General features: G+C 37.8%; 2 protein-coding genes across 2 annotated transcripts in view; one reads left to right on the top strand and one right to left on the bottom strand.

Moving 5' to 3' along the window:
• The window catches only part of LOC137398177 (uncharacterized), a 300,195-nt gene that overhangs the window by 134,572 nt on the left and 138,598 nt on the right, over positions 1 to 27,025 (top strand). The window contains 4 exon segments of the mRNA XM_068084283.1: positions 14,564 to 14,810; positions 17,170 to 17,253; positions 19,892 to 20,044; positions 25,329 to 25,563. Of these exon segments, the coding sequence (XP_067940384.1) occupies positions 14,564 to 14,810; positions 17,170 to 17,253; positions 19,892 to 20,044; positions 25,329 to 25,563 (719 nt within the window).
• LOC137398723 (uncharacterized) lies at positions 6,294 to 7,643 on the bottom strand. Its single transcript, XM_068084913.1, has 2 exons — positions 7,548 to 7,643; positions 6,294 to 6,836 (listed from the first exon to the last, which is right to left on the bottom strand). The coding sequence occupies exons 1-2, from the start codon at positions 7,564 to 7,566 to the stop codon at positions 6,499 to 6,501; spliced, it is 357 nt and encodes a 118-aa protein (XP_067941014.1). The 5' UTR covers positions 7,567 to 7,643; the 3' UTR covers positions 6,294 to 6,498.

Raw genomic sequence — 27,025 nt, forward strand, 5'->3', positions numbered from 1 at the left:
GTAGCGTTCCTCTACAAATATTATATTTCTTGGCAACATCGCGTTGGGATTTTCCAGCTGCCAAATCTCTTAACGCCGCTTCAATGTTCTCCTCTGAGTTCCCGTATTTTCTGGACGATGGGTTTCTCTGATATCTTCTTGGCATGTTTGTTTCTGTAATATATATTGCCCAAATATTACTTGTTTGATCAAACATACACTAGTCTTATGTTAGTTAAATATATCATGTAATGGCAATGATATGTTGGGCAAGTACTAATGGGGTTACTTTGGCCGTGGCCAAAGTAACCCCATTTGACACACAAACTGGATATAATAAATACCAATTTTTTTAAACAAAAATATATATGTTTAAAACTATTGTTTGCAATAATATCTCTGAAAACATACCAAAGTATCCTTATGTACTAAAAGAAATGGTCTGAACCTCTCTAAAGTCTGAAAGTAGATAAAAGTTTCCAGAGCATGAAACCCATGTGCTCAAACAGGAAGTTTCAATATGGCTGATTTCAGGAATGCAGTGAATGAGTAACCAAGTTTTATTTTATGAATAATGTACACAAATATACACTTAACACATACATATAATTAAAATATGCTTAAAAATTATAATAAATTCCTCAGAAAAATCTGTTATATTTTTTGCAAATGGCCAAAGTAACCCCGGCTGGCTAAAGTAACCCCGGTTTACGGTAGTGAGAAGCTTGGTGTTGAATATTTTTAGCCAATTCGTTAATGCTAGGCTCTATTCTTGATGTGCACAAACGCAAACTATGCAGCAGATGACTGTCAGTCATATTGCTTCTCAGTTTGCTTTTAATGTGCTTCATTTTGGAAAACAGTTGCTCACAGGTATATGTACTTCCAAACATGCAGACAAATCTTCTGGCAAACTGCTTTAAATCACAGTAATCTGCAGTTGGTAAGGACTTATAAAAGTCAACTAGGTGCATCTCTTTGAAATTTTGGATGAGAATGTCATCCTCCTGCAGCGCCGTTCAGTTCAAGCTGGAGCTAGATAGCTGCTGAGCTTATCTCACAAGTACAAGGCAATGAGAATGAGGTCATCTCACTTCTGAGACTTCTGAACTCTGTAAAACAAGAGGAAATTTCTTCTCGAAATACTGCCATTCTCTGAGCATAGCTATCCAGGATCTCGTTGTTACTATTAAAAACAGATTTAAGGGTCGGAAAGTGATCAACTTTTTCTTCACGCAGACTTTGCTCATAGAGCTGAAGATCTCTTTCAAATGTTCGGAGGTGCTTAAACAAGTCATGTACCAACTTGTCTTGTCCTTGAAGCCTCACGTTGAGTTGAGATAATTTTTGAGAGATATCATTTGAGAACGCAAAGTCTATTCGCCAGAGAGCATCACACAGTTCTTGAAATCAGTTCTTGGAGCCTCTTTTCGTTTCAACTTCAGAAATAAAATTATCTCATCTAGTAATAGCCAGAAACGTTGCAATGTTGATGCTCTGCTACGCCAGCGAACCTCTGTAAAATAAACAACATTCTCAGACTGGCTGTCCAGGTGTCTCAAGAACTCCTGAAACTCTCTGTGGTTTAGTCCTCGTTAGCGTATATACAGTCATACTTCAACTTACGAGCTTAATGCGTTCCGAGACTGAGCTCGTATGTCAATTTACTCGCATGTTGGTGCAATTCATTTATATATAGAACAATTAAATATATATTGATTGGTTTCCATACTCTAAAAAAAGCAAATAAAACACTCAAAACAAGATATTGTAACAGAAAGAACATGTTGGTTATTTTCCTTACGTACTACATGCTTTCAAAAAGCAACAAATAAAAATAATGCAAGGGAATGTGATTAATTAAAATGTAAAATTAAATACAGTGAAACTCGGATAACTCAAACTTCAAGGGACCGAGCAAAAGTGTTCGAATTATCAGAGTGTTCAAGTTATCAGAGCACTGTCACAAGTCCATGTATTTACTTATTTATTAGTAGATACATGAACATATACAAACTATAATATAAATCAAAAGCACAAATGGCTTGTTTCAAATTGAATGCTTCTAATGTAAAGTTTAAAACGTTTTTATCAAAAATTATAGAGATTTTTCTATCACTTGAGATTGGTTTGTTGTTTGAGGTGATGTTATTGCCAGGACGTTTTTCAGATTGACATTGGCAAAACTTGATCGTTGCTGAAATGCTCAAAGAAAAGACATATTTTTCTTTTGAGCGTTTTACCCACGATCAATTTTGCCGATCTTTCTTGAAGTTTATGCAAAGATTACCTTACTTTATCTGGGATTCGTTAAGAGCAACACTCCGAGGCAGTTCAATTAAAAGTTTTACGGTACATTGTACATCACTCATGCTTTTTGAATGGATACTTATTGAATGTACACACGTGTTTTGTGTTTAGGTCAAACGATGAATAGTTTTTTTAGCTAAGACAACGTATACGTTTAATTACAATTTTAAGACGTTTTAAACATTCAACATTCCGACGTTAATTCAACACGGCATCAACGTCGGAAAACTATTCATCACGGGCTAGCCAGGTCACGCACTCAATGATTTTCGCCACGCAAATACAAAACAAAAACAACATGCTGTTTTTGTTTTGTATGTGCGTGGCGAAAATACTTGCGCTCGTGACCCGGCTAGCCCGTGCTATTCATCGTAAAGCAGTATAAATCAAATTTCACCAAACCTTTAGAACAGTCGTTGACAAAAATATTTTGCCGATGGAGGTAATAACGACGCTTATGAATTACGAAAAGTTGAGGTTTACCTCTATGGCTTGGAATAAAGTGATTTTCTAAAGCGATAGCAACCGTTTCGGTAGCCGTTGGGCAAAAAACAGTTCGTTATAACAGTGTTGAGTTCGAGTTATATAGAGCCATTTATCATTGCGTGGGAACGGACCAAGCAAATCCAGTCGAGTTAACCATGTGTTCGCTATATCCGAGGGCGAGTTATCCATGTTTCACTGTACATACAATAGCAGTTAACACTCGCATTTGCCAGGGAGGGAGATATAAGTTATCCTTCGTTACAACAGCTGACTTTGATAAATTTGGATTTTATCAAAGTGTTAAAAGACAAACTTAGAAGCAAACCTAAAAGCAAACTTTCATTTTCAACTAAACGTAATTAAAATTTCTTCGGCGTCCATAGTTTGAACGCCGAAGAAATCCTTTTTTTTCGCTTTCACGACTAGCCGGTCGTTTTAAGATAAACCTATCTAAGAACGTTTGCCTTTGTCGCCCTTGCAACATGTTGCGATTAGGACGAACACAGGTGTCGTCACAAATGGTTAACGCACGACCACTAGCCAACTTGTCCGAATGTCTATTAAACAGGTTGGATAGATAGCGCCGGCCTTTTCACATAGCATCGTTTCAGTTACGCTGTCACCGGCCAATTGTTTGTCCAATGCCATCAGCGGTCGTGAAGATCGCTGCGCCGTTTAGAAACTATGGTTAGTCCTTTTGCGAACTAAATGCCCTGAATATAATCATTCTGTTTGATAATTATGAATGTATTTCTGTCATATTGCCGAGCTAGCTGAATCACGCATACACATTTCGCATATTTTTCCGTTTAATATCGACTGTTATCATTTGCTTTTTCTTTGTATTATCTTTCATTTTACTGGCAGACTTTCGGTGTACGCGCAGTACTTTTAATTCACATAATTCTGCACAGAAAATTGTGCACACAAAACACGGTACAACAGTATAACCTGAGCAGTTGAAAAATACATAGTGATGCTGTTTCTCATAAAACACCTCCGGCATACTTGGCAACTGACTCAAGTGCTCGTATCTCAAACATGGCTCGTATGTTAGTGCTAAAACTTGCTTGAAAGCTGGCTCGTATCTCAAGTTTCTCGTACGTTGGAGCACTCGTAAGTTGAAGTATTACTGTAGTTTATTGTTTTTACTACTACTGAGTTGACATGATTCATATTGATAATTTTTGCGCTCAGGTTCTCCTGGTGTATCTTGCAATGAACTGCAATAACATCTGGCTGGAGCTCACATACTTTGGCTATAAGACCATTGTGACACCCTATCATGGATGGTGCACCATCTGTACACAGTGACACACGTTTGCTGAAGTCCTCAACTCCCGTTGTCTGTAGTGACGCTTGAACACCTTCAAATATACCTACACCTCTTGTGGTACCTTTCAACGGGTTTAAGTCTAGCAGTTCCTCAGTTACATTGAAATCCTTATCTACAGCTCGAATAAATACAGCCAGCTGTGCTGTGTCCCTGATATCTGTACTCTCATCAAATGCAAGTATAGCATTCGATATCACCCAGTTTCACCTTTATTTGATATGCTATGTCTGAGCGCATATCTTCTACTCGTCTGACTATTGTGCGGCGTGAAAGAGATGCATCTGAAACACTTTTTAACATTTGTGAGCACTTAACTTCAGCAAGTTTCAGTAAGCACTCTTTTACTATTTCACCCTCAGAAAATGGCTTTTGGTGTTTGGTGAGAATCTTCGCAATTTCAAAGCTCACTATAGTATTGGCAATGTCAACCTCACGTGATTGAGTTAACACATGCTGCTGCGCTTTCAGGCGTTTTGACAATTTTTTCTGCAAGTTGTCTTTTCTCCTCTGTGTTGTATCTGCCATACTTTTCACCATGATTTGTTTCAAAATGTCTTCTAATGTTGTATTCCTTTGTTTGAGATACTGAATTCTGGCAGATTAAACATACAGTCTTGTTATGTACTGATGTAAACAAGTATTTATCCTGCCATTAAGTATTTAATTTCCTGTTTTCTTCAGCCACAGTTCTTTTTCTTTTAGTAGCCATGATGACTAGACAGCACTTAATTATTAATCAACAATTAGGTAACTGTTAAAGTAAATTGACCAATAACCGGCAAGAACAAACAACCAATCATCGAAAGAGAATGGCTATTTGTAAACATCTACATTTTTGCAGTGTATGCTATGTGTAAGACAAACCTGTAACTGTGATCTAAATATATGTATAGAAATATCACAGATCACGGATTGAATGATAAATAGATGGCGTCTTTTCAGTAAGTACATGTATGTACGTTATATAACACTATCTATGACTACTCTGCTAAAGTTTAAAGCCAACTGAAGATTCCAGCTGATATGAGGGACACTACACTATGCTTTCAACAAAATCTCACTACTATGTAGCATTTTTTATATTTAGTAGCGCATTGTACTCATTCAAGCGCATCTACATGTATATATGCAAAATTACTGGGAGGGTTGGAAGGGCCGCACAATACATGGCAAAGGGCCACATGCGGCCCGTGGGCCACACGTTGCCCGCCCCTGCTTTAGATTGTCCAAGATACTGCTGCTTGAGTTGCTGATGTAGTCTCACTTCCAGCGGGAAAAGATTTTACTATAGCAGTTTTACTGGTCTGCTAATACCGCAAGCTACTGACTGGAGCGTGAAACTTCACTGATGAATATTTGTTCAGAGAAAGTTATGCTTCTTTATTTATATATAGTTTCAACTTTCCAACAGAATAATGGGTTTAACACAAGATGAGTCTACGCAATAATATGCGACAATATGAAATTGATAAATTGATATACAAATCATGTATTGAATAACATAGTAAATAACTTCTCACGAAGAATAATAACCAATGTATGACATGAATGTTTGTAAGTAATTGAACAATAGAAGTAAAAATAAGACAAACCTTTTAGCTCTTGTTTAGTAGCTTGGTTTAACTTGTTGACTATTATTCCAGATGTACTTGTGAATATCAATACAGAAGAGCAAGCACATCCTCTGCTGATGGCTGCATTCAAACTACTGCTCAAATAACCAGTGTTACTAAACTATTTGGGTTTGCAAAAAGAAAGAAGTTATTTATTTGTTTTTAATTGGGCTGCGAAGGGGGGCACCATTCAATTTCGACCAATGCCCACCTGGGTGGCTGTCACATGATGGTTTCGGCAGACTCATCTCTAGACAAAGGAAAACATCGGTATAGCTCATTTTAATGAGTCGTCAGTGCGGTTTACCATAGTCACAGCTTGTGAGCAGTTGTGTGGTTACAGCTTGTAGTGTAATAAAAATGAGAATGCAATTCACTCCACCGTTCTTGAACAGGCTGCCAAATAATTTCTCACAATTATATTTACTTAGTAGCGCATTTTATTTTCTTACATTTTATTTTCTTACGAAACCAGACCTTGATGATGGCTTGTCAGTGTACAGATGATCTTTATAAGTTCTTTAGTAAAGAAAACAATTTAGACTCGAATGTCTTTTTTGTTACTGCCAGTGGCCTTTATTGGAATTTTCAAGTCAACCTACTTATCTCAGGTAAGGCACTCAATACAACAAGTGAAGGTCGCAGGTTCATTTCTATAAATTAAAGACAATATTGCACCTGGTTCAGGGCTGCTGAGGTGTTGTATATACATGTGAGCAGCATTGCACACTAAAGAGTCTAAATCAATTGTTTTGTCACGGATACAAGGTAAATTTATTTATCCGGGTTCAGAACCTTCAGGTGCGTATCGAGCTTCACTGGTTTAAGAAACATAATTTTCGGTGCTCTAACCCCAAAGAGTCGATACTCCACGTTGTCTTTGTCATACTCCACTTGTTGTGGCATCCGTCCTCCGAAGTTTTGAATGCAATCCTTGTAATACTCATAGTTGTGAGGGTCGAAGCTAACCTCCTTCGGTACCATCCCTATTCGTTGATTGCCTTCACAGGCTACGATTGCTGTCACTTGCTTTTGCTGTTTCTGGCTTGCATAGTACTCAGTGTTCCCCGCATCCAGATCAACCTGCATTGCAATCACCTCTCCTCCCGTAGCTGTAAAATAAGTTATTATTATGTGTCTATTATAGTAGTCAGGATCTGTTGTACCTAACTAGCATTTGTTAATACTTCAGCCTTGATGTATTGGTGCGATGGGCAGTGCAACTAACTATAATTGAGGCGAATCTCTTGCTCTGTTAGGTGCGTGTGTATAACTGACTTTATTACAACAGGACATCAGCATATAAAGTCTTACAATGATGATGATGACATAAAATCAGAACATACAGGCAGTCACAGATGATGAAAATAACATTCAGTATCCGGGACAAGTTTGAGAACGATCATATTGCTTGATAATTTGCTGATAGCTTTGATTGTATATACAATTATAATTATAACACAGTCTGATAATATACTTGTTCCGCGAAGGCTATAAACATTGAATTTGGAGTTACTGTTAATATTTGCAATTGTTCCAGCTGTTCTGGTTTCATAGAATTGTTGACTCAATGACTTTTATTGTGACTTTCTACCAAAAGCTGATTATTTGTTTCCATGACTGTCACAGTTTACAACTTTACAATATTCACTTTTCTTAGACATTTCCTAGTCTTAATGCCGCAACGATTTGCCAAGACAGTAGCTTTAATAAAAAAACGTAAACAGCTCCCAACCATGACAAACTTACTAGTAAGTATGTAAGTAGCAGTTGCTTTCTTACTAACCAGCAATACGTCATGTATTATTTATTATATAACCTACCTTTTCCCTGTGCAGCCATTCTTCATTCAATTCTCATAACCAATCTATGAGTTTACTGCAGGCGCTTGGTATTTATAAAGTTACTCGCTGTAGCGGTTCCTGTAGCGGTTCTGGTTCAGTAATTTACCCATGCTGTCATCTGATTGGTTAATTTTATTTTGCTAAGCAACTTTATGCCTTTGCTAAGGCATTGCAAGTTCATGGGAAGCCAGTGGATGGTGTTGGAAAAACCACTTACTAATGAGTTCTCACATCCACTATTGTTGGGTTCACAGTTGTGACCATTACAATGTAATCAAACTGCATTGATTAGTACAGCCAGCCATATTTTCAGATGTAAAATGCATTGCAGTTGCAGTAAATGTTTACCTGCATATCTATGTAGTTGCATTAGCAGTGCTGTAGCAGTAGTATGCCAGAGCTGTCAACTCTCCCGGATTTTGCGGGACCCTCCCGGAATTAAGATTACCCTCCCGCAAAAATAAAACCTCCCGTTAAACTCCCGGATTTATGTTTTGTGCTCTAGAACACATAAGTCAATCACGGGCTCGCGGGCCCGTGAGTTATATTGGCATGTAGATTTGCTATGCTTTGGTTTGAAGACCATTTCATAGGAGACTACTCGTCTCCTACACCATTCAGCATTGTACCTGGGGATAATTCTACCTCATGCTAGCTCTGGCCCACCCCTTTAGCAGCTTTCATTGACATTATATTTTTAATAAGTGTTGTTAAAGACAATCTTAAGAAACAGCTTTATATTTAGAAAATTGATTTTGTTGTTAGAACATGGCCCCATCGGGAGCCAAGTGTGCTAGATTTGCACCATTTTGACTAGTTATACTATACAATTTTCTAGGGGAGAACCCCCGAACCCCCCTTCCCACCGAGAGGGTGCTCGGCACCCCTCTCGGACTCTCCCCGCAGTACCATTTTCAAACAGGTAGATACAGCCCTGCCCTCATTGCATTAAGCACTAAGGGTAGTTGGGATTTGAGTTAAGCATAATTTTAGAGCTGAACTCCTATGGTAACCTGTCTGGTCCCCATTTAACAACTTGTCCACTGGCGCGAAGCTTAAGACCCTAATTTCTCCCTCATTTGCATAGCACCAGGTTGACAGGTCTGAGTATGCATGTCACAGCCATGCAGTATAATTACATTACATACTTCTACTACTGTTCAGTACACAGGGTACATGCAATACAACTATTTTCTACTGCGCGGTGAGCAGTATTGGTACAGTGACAGTGTAGTGTGCAGTGCTGGGTGCAATGGGAGTGTTGCTATTGCGCATTTCGCAGTGCTAAATGCGAAATGCGCATGTAGTAGGAACTTTTGCATTGAGCCTGGTTCCCATATTGATTGCGAGACTCCCGCGGTAACTTGCACAGCAAAACGTTTGCGACATAAGGCTTGGCGGCATATGTTCACATATAAGCAGCATCGCTAAACATAATCGCGTAATCAAATAAAATGTTCGCTCGCCATGCCGTTCCTAAAATGGGGACCTTCATTCGTACAGTGCATTTCGGCAAGGTTTTGCCTGCGGCCTTTTGAAAAATTTGAACAGCGCTACACTATTGCGTTGCCGCCGGCAACTACCGGCGGTCCTCGACGCGTAGGTTCCCATTTCACTGCTAATAGCCTGCGGTGCTATCGCCGGTGCTTTGCGACGTATATGGGAACCAGGCTTAACACTGTGCCTGAATACACAGCACATTTTCTTAAAAGTCATCACAGAATCATGTACTAAGTTGATTTAGTTGCAATCACAATGCCATTGTGAGATATGAATGCTGCCTAAACTTGGAGATGATTGTGCAAACAAATTGATCACAATTTTTATGTATATAGTTGAAATGAGTATCTATTATGATTTCATATATAAGTTAATGAAAACACAGTGGACCCTTGCCATACAATTTTAATTTGTTCCAGTCTTGGCATCGTAAGGCAAAAATGTTATATAGAGTGGTATAGAAACTCATAGTAATCTAATGCAAACACCAACTTGTAAAAAAATCATAAAAATTTCATATAAGTACAGTACATATTAAATATTAGTAACAAAATAATATGTTAACCTTAGTAACTAGCCTATAGTTACCTACAGTAGCTTTATTGTATTTAGTAGTTATGATCTGCAATAAAATGTAACATTACAATGTATTATATGCAGTATGTACTGTGGAGAGTTCTTACCTTCGAGACAGACGTGTAACATGAACGTTGAATTTAACTTAAATGAGTTTAACTTACTAAACACATCGGCTACTTAATATTAAGTTTTAGTATGAATTTTACTAAACTGCAAGTCTTTGATGGGCTCAAGTTTTATCATCTATTTGTTTCCGGTTTCTTTTTCACTATAACTAATAACAAATAACGCTGGACTGAGTGAGCGAGCATCGTATCTCTTTCATGCGCTGGGAGAGGGATTTTGGTGAATAGCATCTCGGCTTCTTTGTTATTCCAATATATTCAGCATACCAACTGCCAAATTTAAATTTCAAGAGAAATTTTAGTTGATATCGTATGACAAAAGAGTGTCATATAGAGAGGGTGAAAAACTATCATGTATGACATCGTAAGGCTGACAAATCAGATAACAGGGTTATCGTAATCCGAGGGGACACGGTAAAGTGCTAGGACACCAATTTCATTTGTCAGAATGGTTACAATGCATGACTCTCTATTTTGAACCGATATAGGAGTCAAAGCTCAAGTTCATGAGCTTGCTAAATATAGCATCTGACACTCTTGTACAAGTGTCTGTATAGACGCTAAATAGGCCAGCAGTGGCAGTTGGTCCACAGCGTCTACTTCATACTAATGAGCAGTTACGGTACACATGATGATGATGCAGTGCAGTTTTAATACAGCGCAACACCATTTAGATTACATTATTGATGTATGTATCATGGTTTGGTGCCCAAGATTTCAGGAATTGCGGAGAGCTACATACTCAGATAATATACAAATATACTTAGCATTTGTATATTATTATACAAATACTATAGGCTATTAATTAAAACAGGGCTTTGGTCTTAAAAAGGCGATTGAACACAGCAATTGGATTTGATTATGAGTGATCATAGAAGTTTATACTAAGATAATAATCGCAAGTTCAAATTTATACCCTGATTGTATAACATGATATCTTGTTTGCTGGACAGTTGTTTATCACAAAGGCCTTCTACGCTCTGCAAAGCGATAAGATTATTGAGTGGTTTGACTCGCTGATCTTTTCTAGTCACAACTTGATTTTCTCTCAGGCTATTTTCATAAGAACTCGTTCAAATTAAAATATATTGAAATTATCTAATGTATATTTCATCAGTGTTGCTAAGATAAATATAATATTTAGTAGTGTATATGGGAGGGAGGGCAGTAGGCCTAATTATTTTTTGAACTAATACTTTCAGTTTAGTAAAAGAAATGCCACTTCTGTCTCTTTTTTGGTTGGTTGCTGTGTCCTCGAAGCAGATGATTGTCGTCTACACAAGTTACAGTGGTAGCCACCTTTAGCCTGAGCGACAATTTTGTAACGGGTTAGGGAAAATTGGATGCCCTCTCTGAAAGTATTCAAGGCGCTCTAGGTCTTAAATTAGGTCTTAGGGCTCAAGTTGAAACTTCTGCCTGGCTGAAGGTTGCTATACTGGAGTGCGTTCAGTTTCTTTATCTGACCTGCGAGGTGTTTGAATTGCAACCGTAAACATACAGATAAGTTCTTATCTTGATAAAAACTGAGTCATTGACACACATCATGTGTCAGTGATCCATCAGGAAAAAGCAGTCCTCAATCTTTTAACTCAATCCTTAATCTATTTTTAACTTCAAGGCTACCATAACCAAACACTTGTCTAAATCCTGGTTCCCATAGACGCCGCAAGCACTGGTGACAGCACCGCAGGCTATCAGCGGTGAAATGTGAACCTACGCGCCGAGTACTGCTGGTAGTTGCCGGCGGTCAACGCAAAAGTTCAGCGCTGTTCAACTTTCGCGAAGAACTGCAGCAAAACCTTCCCAATATGCACTGTACAGGGGAAGGTCAGCACTTTCGGGGTGGCATGGCTAGCAGCCATTTTTATGTGATCACCAGCGACGCAGCTTTACGTGAACATTAGCCATCGAGCTTAGCGCCGCAAGTGTTTTGCTGCGCGAGATTACCGCCGGGGTCTCGCATTCGATATGGGAACCAGGCTTTACAAAAAATACATTCAGTGTTTGCTAAAAATGTTTTTTTGGTCTTCGATAGAGGCAGTACATGGTGGTAGCATTCGCTAAAAGTCACATGTGGGAGATAACTGTAAGTTTATGGCATATGACTAAACGAATGCTCATCGAGTAGCTCATTCCAAGATGGATATTTTATTGAAATCTTGTTGGTTTTTGGGTACACGCGTCAAACTATCCCTTTAGGGCACACGCGTCAAACTATCCCTTTAGGGCACACGCGTCAAACTATCCCTTTAGGGCACACGCGTCAAACTCACGCTCGCGAACCACATCCAGCCCGCCTTGTAATCAGATCTTGTCTGCAAGATCATTTTACATTCTTGTTATTCACGGTCCATCGATATGAAGCACAAAATACAAAATACTGCACAGAACTACAGATCCCATGATGCATTGCTTCAGCTGCCTCGCTGCGTACTTATTGCGTCCATTTAACCTGAAGTTTGTTTCAGAGTGATGTTCCTGTCTGTTTTTATCCATATTTATGTTCCAAAAACATTTAGTTTTATTGTGTTCAATAAATGTTTAGCCTGTTCACCCGTGGCCTAGATTGTGTTTTGAATTTTGACCCCTTCTACAATTGAGTTTGGCATCCCTGCTTTAGGGTAAGCGCTGGGCATATGAAAAAGTTAGTTTGTGCCAAATCATTATCTCATTAGTGTATCACTAGTGTGTGTTCGCAACTATTTATGAGATTTCCTCAGCGGTAATCAGCTTGCCTACCCTGTTTCCACAAGACCAAGTCAAGCGGAAAGCCAATTTTTTTTTTTCAATTTGCTAGCGGAATTCACCGGAAGCAATGAGTATCTGGTAACCAGGCAGTCATGATCTTGTGTGTGTATGTCAGGTTTTCCTAACCGGATATCTCGCTCTTCCATGGTTCCATTCTGTTCAGTTATGGCTCACTCTGTAAGCTCTCATCAGCTTAATTCCCACTAGTCCAATGCAGGTAGTCAATAAGAATGATTTCTCATCGCTCGCTGCTAATTTGTGGACATTGTGTATGCATATAAGCAATGATATACAGCCCCAAAGGATAGCCGACGGCGCTCATATGGGCGTGGTTTAATGATGAAGCTCTGTTGGGATTAACCCGAACACGGCACCCTAACAAACAAATATGCTGAATAAAGCACCTTGTAAATTTACGAATATTATGAACTATAGTGGTTATTTTACTTATCTGTTGAATTCATTTTGTTGCCAAATAAATATAGTATCCCAATATTGTCACCGTTATGATCAGTCAGTTGCCATTCACAAGCATTCGTGATATTAATAGTCACAATCGTAAAATAGCTCAAATTCGGTTTTGCATTTAGATTTTGAGTATGAAAACTACACTGCACAGCTTTGCCTGCTGTCCCACCTTATTGGCAAGGTAAAACAATGTGAAACCGATGAAAGACTTTGTCATTTTATATTAGGGGTGGCAAAATATTAATCAAAAACTAGAAAAAAAATGCCGTTTTTCGGGTAATTATATTCAACTTTAGGCATATACTACGACCTTTACTAATTTTAAAATTACTAAAAGTAGGTAATTTGAAATGTTTTATTTTGATTAGATACATTATTTTGGTTAGGTATTACCCCCACATTGCAGAAATTCAATGTTTGCTATTGTGACCCGCGGGTCTACTGGCTGAATAAGCTAATGAAACGATAACAGCGATTCGTGTTTTCTAAAACCTAACAAGGCAACGCGACCGCCCCGCGAGAGTTGTGTTTGCTTTGAAACCCAGGCTAGCACAATCCTAACAGAGCTCCATCATTAAACCACGCCCATATGATAGCCGTCGGCTATCCTTTTGGGCTGTATATCATTGATATAAGTCAAAGTGGTTTACTATGAAGAGGCGGCCTGTAATAGATTGGCTAATTTTGAAATTTGCAAAAATTGAAATTTCACTAGCTTAACAATGAGATATAGGAAACTGTAGGCATCCGTAATGACCAGATTATTTACTATTAAGCAGAAGGTGATCTTGTCAATTATCAACCTTGCTTCTCTGCAGAATGGTGAGGAACAACGTACAGATAGTTTGTCTTGTTTTACAACTCACCACAAACCTCTCTGAAAATGCACTGAAAAGTACTCAATCACTTCTGACAGAGTCATAGCATACATGGTAGCAAGCTTAAGATAGCACGTTCAAGTGGCGTAGAGTGGCTGCACCTTTCAACCCAATTTTCATTAACATTCTAGTTATCCAAGCCTTAACATTCTAATAGATTTATCAAAAAGTATTTGAGGGGATTGATGCACTTGACCTGCTGCATTGCTGATCTATCAATCCCGAAATACAAATACTGGATTATCTGTTATCTATATAATTGTAGTGACTAGATTAGAACAGCAGGCCACAAACAACATGAAGATAGCCATAGACACATCTTGTTAGTTAGAACTGCCAAGTCAGCAATTGTTCTGGTCAGGTCAGGATGTTGCAAGAAATTGAGAAAGATCACGATGGAGCAACTCCTACAATCATCCATAAAGCGATGACTGTCATGTTTGATATGATTTAGTAAATAGACTGCCTACGTATATAAAAACGGACCAGGGTTCTGAAGCATCCTTCGCTGATGTTTATGATATGGAATGCGTAGGATTTAACCTGCTAGCTTACAACACTGTCAGCTATCAAGGCTAGCCAGCATGATCTAGGCTTTCTGTGTGAAACTAATGTAGGCCTACGTGGAGGTAGAATTACTACCTGCTATTACATATCAGGTTTCGGCTTCACTTGGCAACATGACTTTCTTTTGCAGGTAGAGGAAAGTGATTGTAAAATCTGTACCGCCGGGGAGTACTGCCCATCCACTGGGGCTCAACTACCTGCAGGAGCCTGTTCCAGTGGCTATTTCTGTCCACCTGGTCAGAACGCAAGCACGCCGTATGATTTCAGGTGCCCTGTTGGCCATTACTGCCCTGTGGGCTCCCAACAGCCTATCAGATGTGATAATGGTACATACCAAGATGAGGAGTTTCAGGAAGGATGCAAAGATTGCCCAGCAGGTAATAATGTCTATTGCTAATGTCCCCAACGTTATCAACAAGAGTGCTTGTTGATAAGGTTGGAAGGGATCCTTTCAATTTGTTTATACCATCCGTGTGTACAAGCTAATCACTATTTTCCATGACTTGCTCCGATGCATTGTGCGATGAATTGTGGGCTGTGCGTTTAGTTGCTTTGCAATCCAGCGTTTCAATGAACACCTGTATGATGAGTGGATGTGTGTTTAACTGCCAGCGCTTGACTCCATAGCTCAAGTACGACTTAATTAATGACTATAAATAGCTACGCAGTCTTGTCACGCTAAAGCCTGGTTCCAATATCGATTGCGAGACTCCGGCGGTAACATGCGCAGCAAAACGCTTGCAACCCTCGACGGGATATGTTCTCATAAAGCCACATCGTTAATAATATCGTAAACATAATTGCGTAATCAAATAAAATGTTCGCTCACCATGCCGTTCCTATAATTGTTACCTTTACCCGTACAGTGCATTTCGGGAAGGTTTTGCCTGCGGCCGTTCGCGAAATTTGAACAGCGCTAAACTATTGCGATGCCGCCGGCAACTACCGGCGGTCCTCGGCGCATACGTTCCCATTTCATCGCTTATAGCCTGCGGTGTGTCGCCGGTGCTTTGCGACGTATATGGGAACCCGGCTTAAGCTTGGCAGCAATCGTTTGGAACTTTGACACATTGAGACTGCTCAAATTGAAATAACTATGAAGTGTGAAAATGTTTATAATGGAATAGCCAGCGATATTTTAATGCGCATTGTTTGCAAGTGCCTTTTTTTCATTCGTAAGCATGATGGATTCGATAAAGATTTGCGACTCGCAAAACTTGCTAAAGCCTGGTTCCCATATACGTCACAAGCACCGGCGACAGCCCCGCAGGCTATCAGCGGTGAAATGTGAATGTCTATTAGTGTAACATAGTGAATGTCTATTGGTGTACAAACATGCTTGTTGATAGGGTTGGAAATAATACTTTTAATATAATGTTTATACCATCCCTGTAAACAAACTTTCGTTTATTGCTGTACAACTATGCATATTTTCCGCAGTTGATAAGTTCAGAAAGGTGTATGCAGATTAAGAAATGCTACTCTCCCAACATCAGAATCTTTGGTTAGGGGAATCAGTTTACGTATCCAACACCTGAAGGTGCAACCACACGTGCTGATGTTTCTGTTGGTTTTGACTGAAGTCACGAAATAAATGAAAAACACAGACGTACCCGCCGAAATCGTCGGTGAAACACTTTTAATTGGCTAAAAAAATCATTAGCGAGCGCGATTGTAGCAGCTTTCGCAATTGTTATAGTCCAAGACACATATTACGACACACAAAAAAGTACTAGTACATTTGAACATAGTACATACGATGCAACTGCCTAGATTGCACTATTGTTAGTTTTTTATCGTTCGGACACCATGGTTAGAATTTTTTTTTTAACAATAACAATTTAGCAGCAAAAGTTGTAGGGAGAGTTGCCATCTTTAGCGCAATCAAGTCAGTTATATCGTATTTACTATGGCGAGTTGCGTTAGTATTTTACTGGCGTGTCGCGTGATGTTTCACGGACTATATAAATTGCGAAAGCTGCTAGAATTGTGCTCGCTAATAACTTGTTTAGCCAATTAAAAGCATTTCGTCGACAATTTCGATGTGCATGCACAGCTTTGACAATTCTGTGAATTTCGGTCAAATCTGTATTTTTCGTTCATTTGTGATTTCGGTCGAAACCAAAAAATCGGCACATGTGGTCTTAAGAGTTTGCAGACAGAGATTTTTGATCATGTTCAACGAGTTAAACAGTTGAACAAGAGACAGACAAATCCCACATTTGATTGTATAACCTCCTACTTAATCGCTGCTTCGGCGTTATTTTTTACGCTTTGATTTATGTTTGTAGGTTTTAAAAGCTCCAGCATGTTAACATGTTCACATATATGACAGCATGTTAACATGTTCACGTATATGACGGCGTGTTAACATGTTCAAGTATATGACGGCGTGTTAACATGTTCACATATATGACGGCATGTTAACATGTTCACATATATGACGGCATGTTAACATGTTCACATATATGACGGCATGTTAACATGTTCACATATATGATGGCATGTTACTTGTCCACATATATGACGGCATGTTAACATGTTCACATATATGACGACATGTTAACATGTTCACATATACTGTTCACATTTTCATTGTTTTTTCATTTTCATTAACATTCATATATTCAGTTCACTCTTGTTACTATTATTACTATCATCGTTACCTATACTGTTACTATTATTATTAAATTTACTATTGTAATCATTCATACTATCGGTTCTGCTCTGTTGAAGGTTATTTCTGTGACAATACGATGGCAATAGTTGTCCTTGACAATGATACGACCGTTTGTCCATCCGGCCACTTCTGTCCTACCGGTAAGTTGAAACCCTCTCAGGATAAAACTAGCGGAGATGTTTTTAACCCTTTGAACCCTGGCTGCTTTTGTCAATGCGTGTCTGTAACCCTGGGCAATCTATTCAACGATCAGAAGTTTTTAAACTTTTATTAAATATAACTAAACGTGTTCATAATGCAATGATATTTGGTAAAATACTAATAAAGAATCAGGCAACCCATAGCAAATGTCATCAAACAGAAAAAAAACAATATTTCGCTATTATTCGGGCCATAGCAACAAAAGTTTGTAGGCTTATGATAGGCCTTTGTAGGGACCTATGATTTTAAAAAAACTCGTGAAAATATTTACAGTAGCATCATATTCATTGAGCACATGTTCATCATCATCATCATTTCATGACTCAACAGTTTCTGAAAAATTGTTTTAAAATTCTTGATATGCATCACAATCATTTTTGAGCTACTAACAAACAAGTGGTATCGATTTTTTCGCGATATCATTCCAATAAAATTTGTTATTAAAACAAAGGAAGCAGGTAGCTTAAAGGTAATTGAAAACTGTTACACATGGAAGTAAAATTTCTGGCCTAACACCATGTGCAAGAATTAATTTGATTGGTTTACGCTATTACTTAGAAACAGCTTTTGTAAACAAAGCCATGTGAATGCCGGAATTTCGGCCATCAGGGATTCTGACACATTCTACGCCATGCCAGAAAACCGACTGTTAGAGTTCAAAGGGTTAATATAGTATATTCTGTGTAATGAAAACATTTGATAGCTATTAAATCATTGTATCCCAGTACCCATTAACTCCTTCCCTGCTACGCTAAATTCGCTGTTCTGACCAAATTAATTCAAACGGTTGTTCGAAAAATTGATACACCGTTAGTATCTATGTAATATCTCGAGAATCAATGCAAATATTGTTTTACTGTAAAATGTATCCTATTCAAAACAAAATTCTCTACAAGAAAAGTATTAAATTTTTCAGTGAATTCCACTCTTGCAAATATCTGACGCTTCCTTTGCATTAAACAGCTTCCTTTGCAGTAAACAAACGCTGGAATTTCTTATTGCCATGACAATAACGATCTGGTTTTGTCCTTTTGAAAAATAATTAGAAATGGAATTTCTCAGCAAAATAATTTTCGATTGGTCGCCGTGATTGGCAACAAGGTTGTTTTGTTGGAAACCAAACTTGATTGGTCTAGCTAAAGAGCTAATGTGTAGGCTTCGTAATGAAAAGCGAAACCCTATTGATTAGCCTATACATGGGCTTAAGGTAGGGAAATAGTTAATAACAATAATTAACTTTTTATGTATAACTTCTTTTTGGTATTAGTAGTCATCAACAAAATAATGTTTTTCATTACATGCCAATAACTTTAGCACTTGATAAAAAGTCACTTGTTGACACTTTCTGACAAGCCATCGCAGGTCCTTGGCAAAAGGTTAGTCTGTCACATGACTGCAACTGTACAGCTAGTGGCAAAGAAGTGATAGCATGTAAGCAATTGAATTGCAATTTAATCACAAACAATTTATACATTTATATGGTTTATACATTCACTGCTGAGCTGCTATGGCTCCCTCAACCAGTGATGTTTTAATAACCTGTCCAAATTAATGCTCATTTGGAATAAGTATGTTGGTCACGTACAAAGGCTCCATTCTGCCTTCCCAATGTGACATTACTTTATTTTATTGCTGTAGCACTAGGCACCTGATGGTGATGTCACTATGTATAACATTTGCTTCAGAAGTCATCAAACCTTCCTCGTAATCTTATGCTAGTTTAGTGATGGTTTTATTCAAATGCAGCCTGCCAATTGCTGTCATGTAGGAAAATAATTTCTGAGTCATGGAAAGACTGCTTCAGCTTCATATCCTCAACAAGTAGTCTCATACAATGAATAAGATCCAGTCTCCTCTCTAGGTACATCCTGCTCTAGGGTAGCTATATATTGCACCATGCTCTTGTCAGTAGCGATGTCTAGGGTAGCTATATATTGTACCATGCTCTTGTCAGTAGCGATGTAGTAGCTCTCACGGATTCTTTTATCTGGCATCTACAAATTTATCTTCTACATATGCTAGTAGTGCTGGTGTTTGTCAGGGTGTTTGTGTGGTAGGAGACACCCGTACTGTTGTTAGGTACCAGCCGGCGCATATGCTTTTGATACCCAATGCTTCACTCTATTGTAATTTGGTTGAGCATTTTAATCACATTAATCCATAGACCTATTAACTATACTCCTGCCTCCATGGGAAAGTGCTGGTAGTTGCTCCAATCCCCATGGCTTCCTACTTAAAATGCTGGCCTGGACTAGGGAAAGTGAACAAAGCAGTGACGTTACGTCGCTGCTAGCATCGTGAAGAATGTGACTATTTAAGTAGGACACAAGGCTGAGCTGTGGTGCATTAGATTGCCCAGTCTAGTGTAGTTGATAGGTCTGTGTATTAATTTAGTTGTTGCAAGTAAATATTGCTATGACTGCAGTTCTGATGGATTCAGTAACTGTTTGCACTGGCATATTATTCTGATTGCGTAAATCTTTGTGTATAAAAAGCTGTAAAATCAAATGCGCTCGAGGCCACGAATTCTTTGTCGCTTCTGTACTTGCTATAACTGTGGAAATATTGAAACTGTAGGTACAAGATTCGCAAATGAGTTTCCATGTCCTATCGGTACCTACAACAACCGTACCGGTCTGGAGTCAAGTGATCAGTGCACTCCCTGTCCTGCTGGTCACTACTGTCCTTCCATGGGCATGAGTCAAGGAGAAAACTTCCTCTGTGACGCAGGTAGTATTCTTTGTTTAACGCAACAGAAAGCCGTTATAACGGCTTGCCTCAGTACCTATACCAAAACATTGACCGCTGATCACGGAGTAAATAGATCGACCCAAAATTTTGCCACACTATATTTAGGATATTAGATTATTATTAAAAAAAACCAAACAAACCAGTTAGTTTTTTGTTACTCAAAATTCATAGTATAACATCACCATTTTCACATTGTTTTTATCTTCGATTTAGGATGGATGAACAGAAAAATTGTAAACAGCAACCTAAACATCTTTATACTCGTGAAATACTTCAACATTGGCTTCATATATTTCTGACAACTTTATTTTTATATTAGGGAATTTTGTTCTGAATTTTAGTCAAACCGCGAGAATATTAGCATTTTCTTTAGCCACCGGTTTCATTAAACTAAAAAAACTAATAAGCATGCCTTCTGTTTGTCAAATGCCTTGATTTGTGTAGAGATATTCCAACTGGTTACACAAAAACCTTTATGTTAAAGCTCTATGACGGAAACTCTAGCTATTACAGCAAAAATACTAAGTGTATGTCAGCATGAATTGTGATTCCATCAGAACAGGCAAAAATTACGTGTAAAATAGTTGAGTTAATATAGTTTTAAAGGATATTTTTATTCGTCTTATTTATTTATATTTTGCTGATATTAACATAAAAGATATTAATATACAAATAATATATTAATTAAAACAGGTCTTAAAACTCTAGCTTTGCTATTAAAGATGTAGTTGCGTCAAAATTTAAGTTGATCTTAAAAGAAAGCATTTTTTTTTCTCTATCAGTTGATATGTTGTTTGTTGTGTTACGCGATCGCATTGCCAAGATATTTGAAGATTAAAACCGAAAAAATCTGATCGCCGTAAAAACGCTCAGGCCACAAAAACGTGCCCAGCCTCGCCAAAAATGATGTCACGCGTTTGGCAACCTGTCTCTATCCCTCGTATTCACATCGGCTATTTGCGATAAAAGTCTAGTCTTACGCGGCTCTATTGGCATATATCTTATTTTGTATTTGCTCATGTTAGCTAGAATAAAATTTTAAATCCTGCTACAGATGCATTATTATGAATGTTTCAAAGGCCTCAAATAACGAAAATTGAAAATTTGTTCTACTCACTTTCTCCAAATGTTGTTTAAACATTTGGGTACCGACTACCAATTCTACCGGTCTACGGTAATTCTGTCAAGTCACTTTATGTAGGACGCGGTCTTTGTATCAGCAGTTTTGCAGCTACCCTATACAGCCTCCCATAAGCCCCGCCCACATTATGTCGCCTATTACATATTGCCTACGTACTAGTTTCTTGCTAGTAGCAATGATATACATTGCTGTATATCATTGCTAGTAGTATTCTTACCGAATACTAAATTAATGAAATAAGCAAGCCACCTCTTTGAAAAGAATATAGACAGGGATAGAGTTTTAAGGATGAGAAGTCTGCTGCAAACTGGATTTGAACTCACATTCTTCAGTTCTGCGGACACCCATATACCATATCCGATTCACTACAATATTCTGCAAATCATGTTTTGCATTATCTTTAACAATATTATTTTATTATATAATTTTTACAAGCAAAAATATTTTCATCTCGGCATAAAGCTTTTATTAAAGATATTCATCAAGTCGTGGCCACTCACATAGTATTAGCTGATACAATAAGACAAATTCATCTACTGCAACAAACTCAACAAAACATCATCCAGCACGCATTCAATTCTCGCTTTCTCCTTTATGGCAGTTTCCACACTGACAAAGCTTCTTCGGCTGGTGGGACGACATAAACATTCTGTAATCAGTAAAACAAGTAAATGTAAACAAAGTAGATGCAATAAATATGTCATTCATAGATATGTCATTCTAAAGCGTATCTATTGACAGCTTCCAAATTGGGAGTTGAATAGATTGCGAGTGTAATTTTAAAAACGAATAAACATTTAATAAAGGCGCAAGTACGCCAAGCCAACGATTCGAAGCTTTGGTTCTGGAAATTAAAGATTTGCAATGATCAATCGATTTTACCCACTTCCTACGAGTGAAAATAATTTGTAATCATGACTCTAATTTACCAAAGAAAATTCGAAAAAAATATTATAGCTAGGTAAAACGGCAGATAAGCTATGAAACGATGATTGGAGATAGCAAAGAATTATCATTTTATTAATTAGTACATGTATTTATGACTATAAAAAATATTACATTTACTAAAGTATAGAAGACTCTAAGTTAATTTACCTCCATTCTGTCTTCTTCTGCAGCAAAACGCTGCTGACGCCTGTCAGCTTTGGCCATAGGCTGTCTACTCTAATATTTTACTTAAAGTTGCTCAGAAAACTCTGAGTAGCGGTCGCTCGAACTTGAAGCCATTTTAAAACTATGTATAACTTAGTAATTGTTGAAACGCGTTGAATCAGAAACAACGATGAGAATCTTCGAGACCACAGACAACGCGTTTTACGAGTGATAACCTTTATTACGGCCTATATAAAAATTTCGCACGCATGATTGGCTAACGAATCGACCTCATTTTTATCGCTCGTGGTTTCGTTTCAGATAACAAGCTTGTTACGTCACGAAATTGGCACCCGCTGGAACGTGAGCTTTTTAACAGAGGGCCTCATTCAAACGCATATATCTCTGGACAGGGTTGGTCTACAAAGACAAAAATGGCATCAAATTGTAGCTGATGTTTTAGCCTTTTATGGGTCCTAATTTCATTTTTGACGCAACTACATCTTTAAAGAGGTGACTGAACTAATTATATTATAAGTGACCATAGAAGTTGATACTAAGATAATAATCACATGTTCAAATTTATACTCTCATTCTGTAACATTATATCCTGTTTGATGTAAAGATTGTGTAACATGATATCCCATTTGCTGGACAGTTGTTTATCACCAAGGCCTCTTACGGTCTGCAAAGCGATTAGGCTTTTGAGTATTTTGGCTCTCCAATCATTCCTAATCGCCGTCAGAGATCCTGCTTGTATCGGCACATTTATTCTTCTACTGAACATTCCAGCGCTGCTAATATCTGTTTGTTATAAACATTTACATATTTCTACAATTGAGCAGACAAGAGAAGGCAATTCATTTTAGTTGAGAGAATTGAAAAGTAATATTGTTTTACCATTAAATATGGTGTTTTGTTTCATTTAATAAACTCATATTTATAAATTATATTGAATAAACATGTACATAGTCATTACATACCACACATTTATACAGTAGATGCTCCTTCAACATAAATAACTCATTCCGGGAACGACTACGTTGTAAGGATTTTACATTTTACAAGCCGTAAAAACATGTAAATTGCCTAAGTCATTCTAAGCTCTTCTCAAACTTACCCCTTTTACCCTTCACAAAGAAAAAAAAACTGTAACTGCACAATATTCAACTCAACTCCTTATTTACTCACAAGACTCAACAACATTACTGTACACTAGTCAAGCAAATTGACAACTGACTGCCGAGTTATTCATCAGCACTAACAACAGATAATATATGTGGTTACATCACGAAGATATGGTTACCACACAAAGACATGAAAGCAGATAATATAAGCTAGCAAAACAGCAGATGCGGTTACATCACGATGACTATTCACAACTAATATGTAATCTCAAGACATATGCCACTAAATATTCACATCACAAAAACTATGCCCAACTTTTTAATTTGATAACTGAACTGTAACTGTTGGTTTGTATTGACAACTTTTTCCATTGCTTTATCATTTTCATTCGGTGTATAGTCAATAACTACAGTAATTGTACGATAAGCTAAGGCAATTGCACACCTTCAAGGTTATTTAAAATCGATTTTGTTAATTTTTTCTAGACAGCAAGTCTATGCTGTAAAGAAAAAATGTATTTATCTAAAATAAGGTATAACGAAAATATATCTTCGTTGTATCTTTAGAATGTCCGGTAATAGGAGCTAGAGAGAGCATTTGCAGTTTGAATGTCTGTTTATTGCTGGCTAACTATATAATGATCTTGTTTACTGGCAAGACATAATTCATCACTTTTGACCTTGTGGTCACTGCTGTCAGACTGCGGATGACATACTGCAGACATATCAGTTGCTGACAATAATAACTATTGCTAGAATACAACAATCGTGATTATAATAAGAGCGGTACTGATGCCTCAGGTAGTCCAAAAAAATAGAGAAGTGTTGCTGCTAATTGGTAATGAATCATACTTTCAGATTATAGACCAAATAGACAAATGTTGAAATAGTATTAACAGGCCTCTATTCCCTGGTTGCAAGCTGGGGCTGCAAATGTTAGGCGACTAGTTATGAATACCTGGGAGTTTTGGGGTGATGTAAGCCTCCCAAACTCTCAGGTGGTGGTTTGGGAGGCTTACACCACCCCAAACTGCCTTACGCTGCCCCATTGGGGCGCTCACTGAAGTATGACTGAAGTATGACTGTACTAGCATGACCAGCATGCTACTAGGCACTAGCATGTACTAGTAGCATACTGTACTAATAGCTTCAGCTCCCCGATGCTCTGGACCTTTTAAGCATCAACAACCCTCAAAGTATATATGTACAAATGCAATCAATTGTAAGCATCAAAATCTGCATAAATATATTGTTTATGGTAGGCAAAACTTTTTCTTTATTCAACGAACGATATAAACTCATTCTGATTCAATTCATTCATTCAACTAAAATTCATTCAAACTGATTCTGTATCTATTTCAACATATTTATATATGTGTAATATTAGAAGATTATTTAGACGAGCCTGCCCCATAGTGCTCCTCATCGATCTTTTGATTTGGTTATGTTATGATAAGGAAAATACAAGTTTGGGGTCTTCTTCACACCCCCACTATAAGCAATAAAGTTCGGTTTCCAAGTCTTAACAAAGTCTCACAAGATCACTCATTTGGCGAGACCACCACGGAGACAGTATAGAATGCTAGTTGCTAGTAAATTAGTTGTTGGAATTTCCAAGTGGATGAGTTTAGACTGCAATCCAGTACATAGCCGCCAAAAATCACTAAAAAGTTGGGCGGCTCAGCCGCTCCATGGAATACAGGCCTGAGAATTAAAACACATAATATTAGGGACAAGGTTTGGTAAAATCACAACCCTATGGTTAAAACTGCCTTGTCTGCTGTATCTTGAGGACAATTGATGGACTGGTACAGTGAGTCTAACTTTGCTGAATTACTGTACATTGCTGAATTTAACAATACCAATGATCTCTGCTGATGAGCTTATGTTGCTCTCTATGTAGGATATTTCTGTGTGCAATATGCCGAAGTATCAAGCCCGAGACAAGGAACTAACGCGGACATATGTCCAAGGGGTTACTATTGTCCTACTGGCACATCCACACCATTATCATGCGCTAAGGGAAGCTACTCCAATGCAACTGGCCTTGTGACTGACACTGATTGTGTTTGGTGTGACTCAGGCATGGCATGCACCCGCACCTCTCTCACCCAGCCTGATGTCATTTGCGATCCAGGGTAAGTGAAACCTTAAAGGTGTGCACTCTATTGAGATCACTCTATGGAGTGCTGGTATGAAACAGTCAACATTTGAAATTGTTGGAGTGCTCGTATGTACGTGCCATTGGTAGGAGGGTCAGCCAGAATATATCGCTGAACCTGTTGAACTGACAGACTAGCCGAAGCCTTTTGCCTGTAAATGATTGCATTCACTTCCTGAAAACAAATTCCTTGAACAACATTCCATGGAACAACATTCTTACTGTTTAGGCTGTAATTGGCAAATCGCCAATGTGACACTCTTAGCGCAAAACATACTCTTATCTAAGTATGTTTTAATTACCGGTAGTTGTTTTTGACTGTGTCCTACTTTCTCACCCCTTGTATCCGCAAGTTTGAAGTTGTTTCTCACTGAAAATGGTCATTGGCTTTGTGTGGATTGTGTCATATCCAATTAAAGTGTGCAACTCCTTAAATCAGGTAGATAGTAGATAGTTAGATAGTAGTCTGAGGTCGTGTGAGGCTGATCAAATCACCATCCTTAAAGATGGTCTATGACCTTGGTTAAAACTTTCATTTCTATTGATTTCTGTTTTTGGTTGTAAGAGCTTACAGTATACCGTTGTCTTAAATACATACCGGCTGCTACTGTTGTCAAATCGATGAGTTTTACATATACACACCAAATCATTGCTCATAGCATCAATCTGTTTTCCCACGACCAAACGAGCGGATGCGAGGTTTGAGAGTTTTTATGATAAATGCATATGCACACAACTTACGAAAATTATTCATCAACAATGAGACGAACCTTTGTATTAAAATTTCATCAACAAATTTAACCATCGTTCTGTAGATTAGTTAAAGTATAATAACGATACAAAACACATATAGGCCTATTTAAATATGTTACCAAGTCTTTGTAAATTATCGAAATTCTCTAAAAACTTACCCATCTGATCGGATTATACACAAATAGACAGATTTATTTGGACGAAAATCGTCACAAAACGCTTGAAAAGCTTGGTTTAATAAAAGTTAAGACCGGAAATTGAAACGGCAGGTGACAGATATTAGAACGATTAAATCGTGCGCATTTAGTGAAAAAATAACGTGCACATTTCACCAGTCTATGGCATTGTCGACGGTTTCTGTCACTAACGTAGGAGTACTGAAATCGTTTCATCTTTGCCGATTTCAAAGTATCTGACTTTTTAGAAAAAACATTCGAGTACTTTAGTATTCTAACTGATGTCCAACGCAGTGTAAGTAAAGGAAATGACGATGATATTTTTTTCTAACGATTCTTATGAGATTACGATATTTAATTATAAGTTTGGATATTATTCTTGATACTTCTTGATATTGTTAGCTATGACGTTTTGAAATGTAAACAAAATTGTGCGTTGGTTTTTTATTATTACTGTATTACTATTACTAAGTTTGGATATTCTTTTTGATACTTCTTGATATTGTTAGC

The sequence above is a fragment of the Watersipora subatra genome, chromosome 6, assembly GCF_963576615.1.
Source record: "Watersipora subatra chromosome 6, tzWatSuba1.1, whole genome shotgun sequence".
In the NCBI taxonomy this organism is placed as follows: domain Eukaryota; kingdom Metazoa; phylum Bryozoa; class Gymnolaemata; order Cheilostomatida; family Watersiporidae; genus Watersipora; species Watersipora subatra.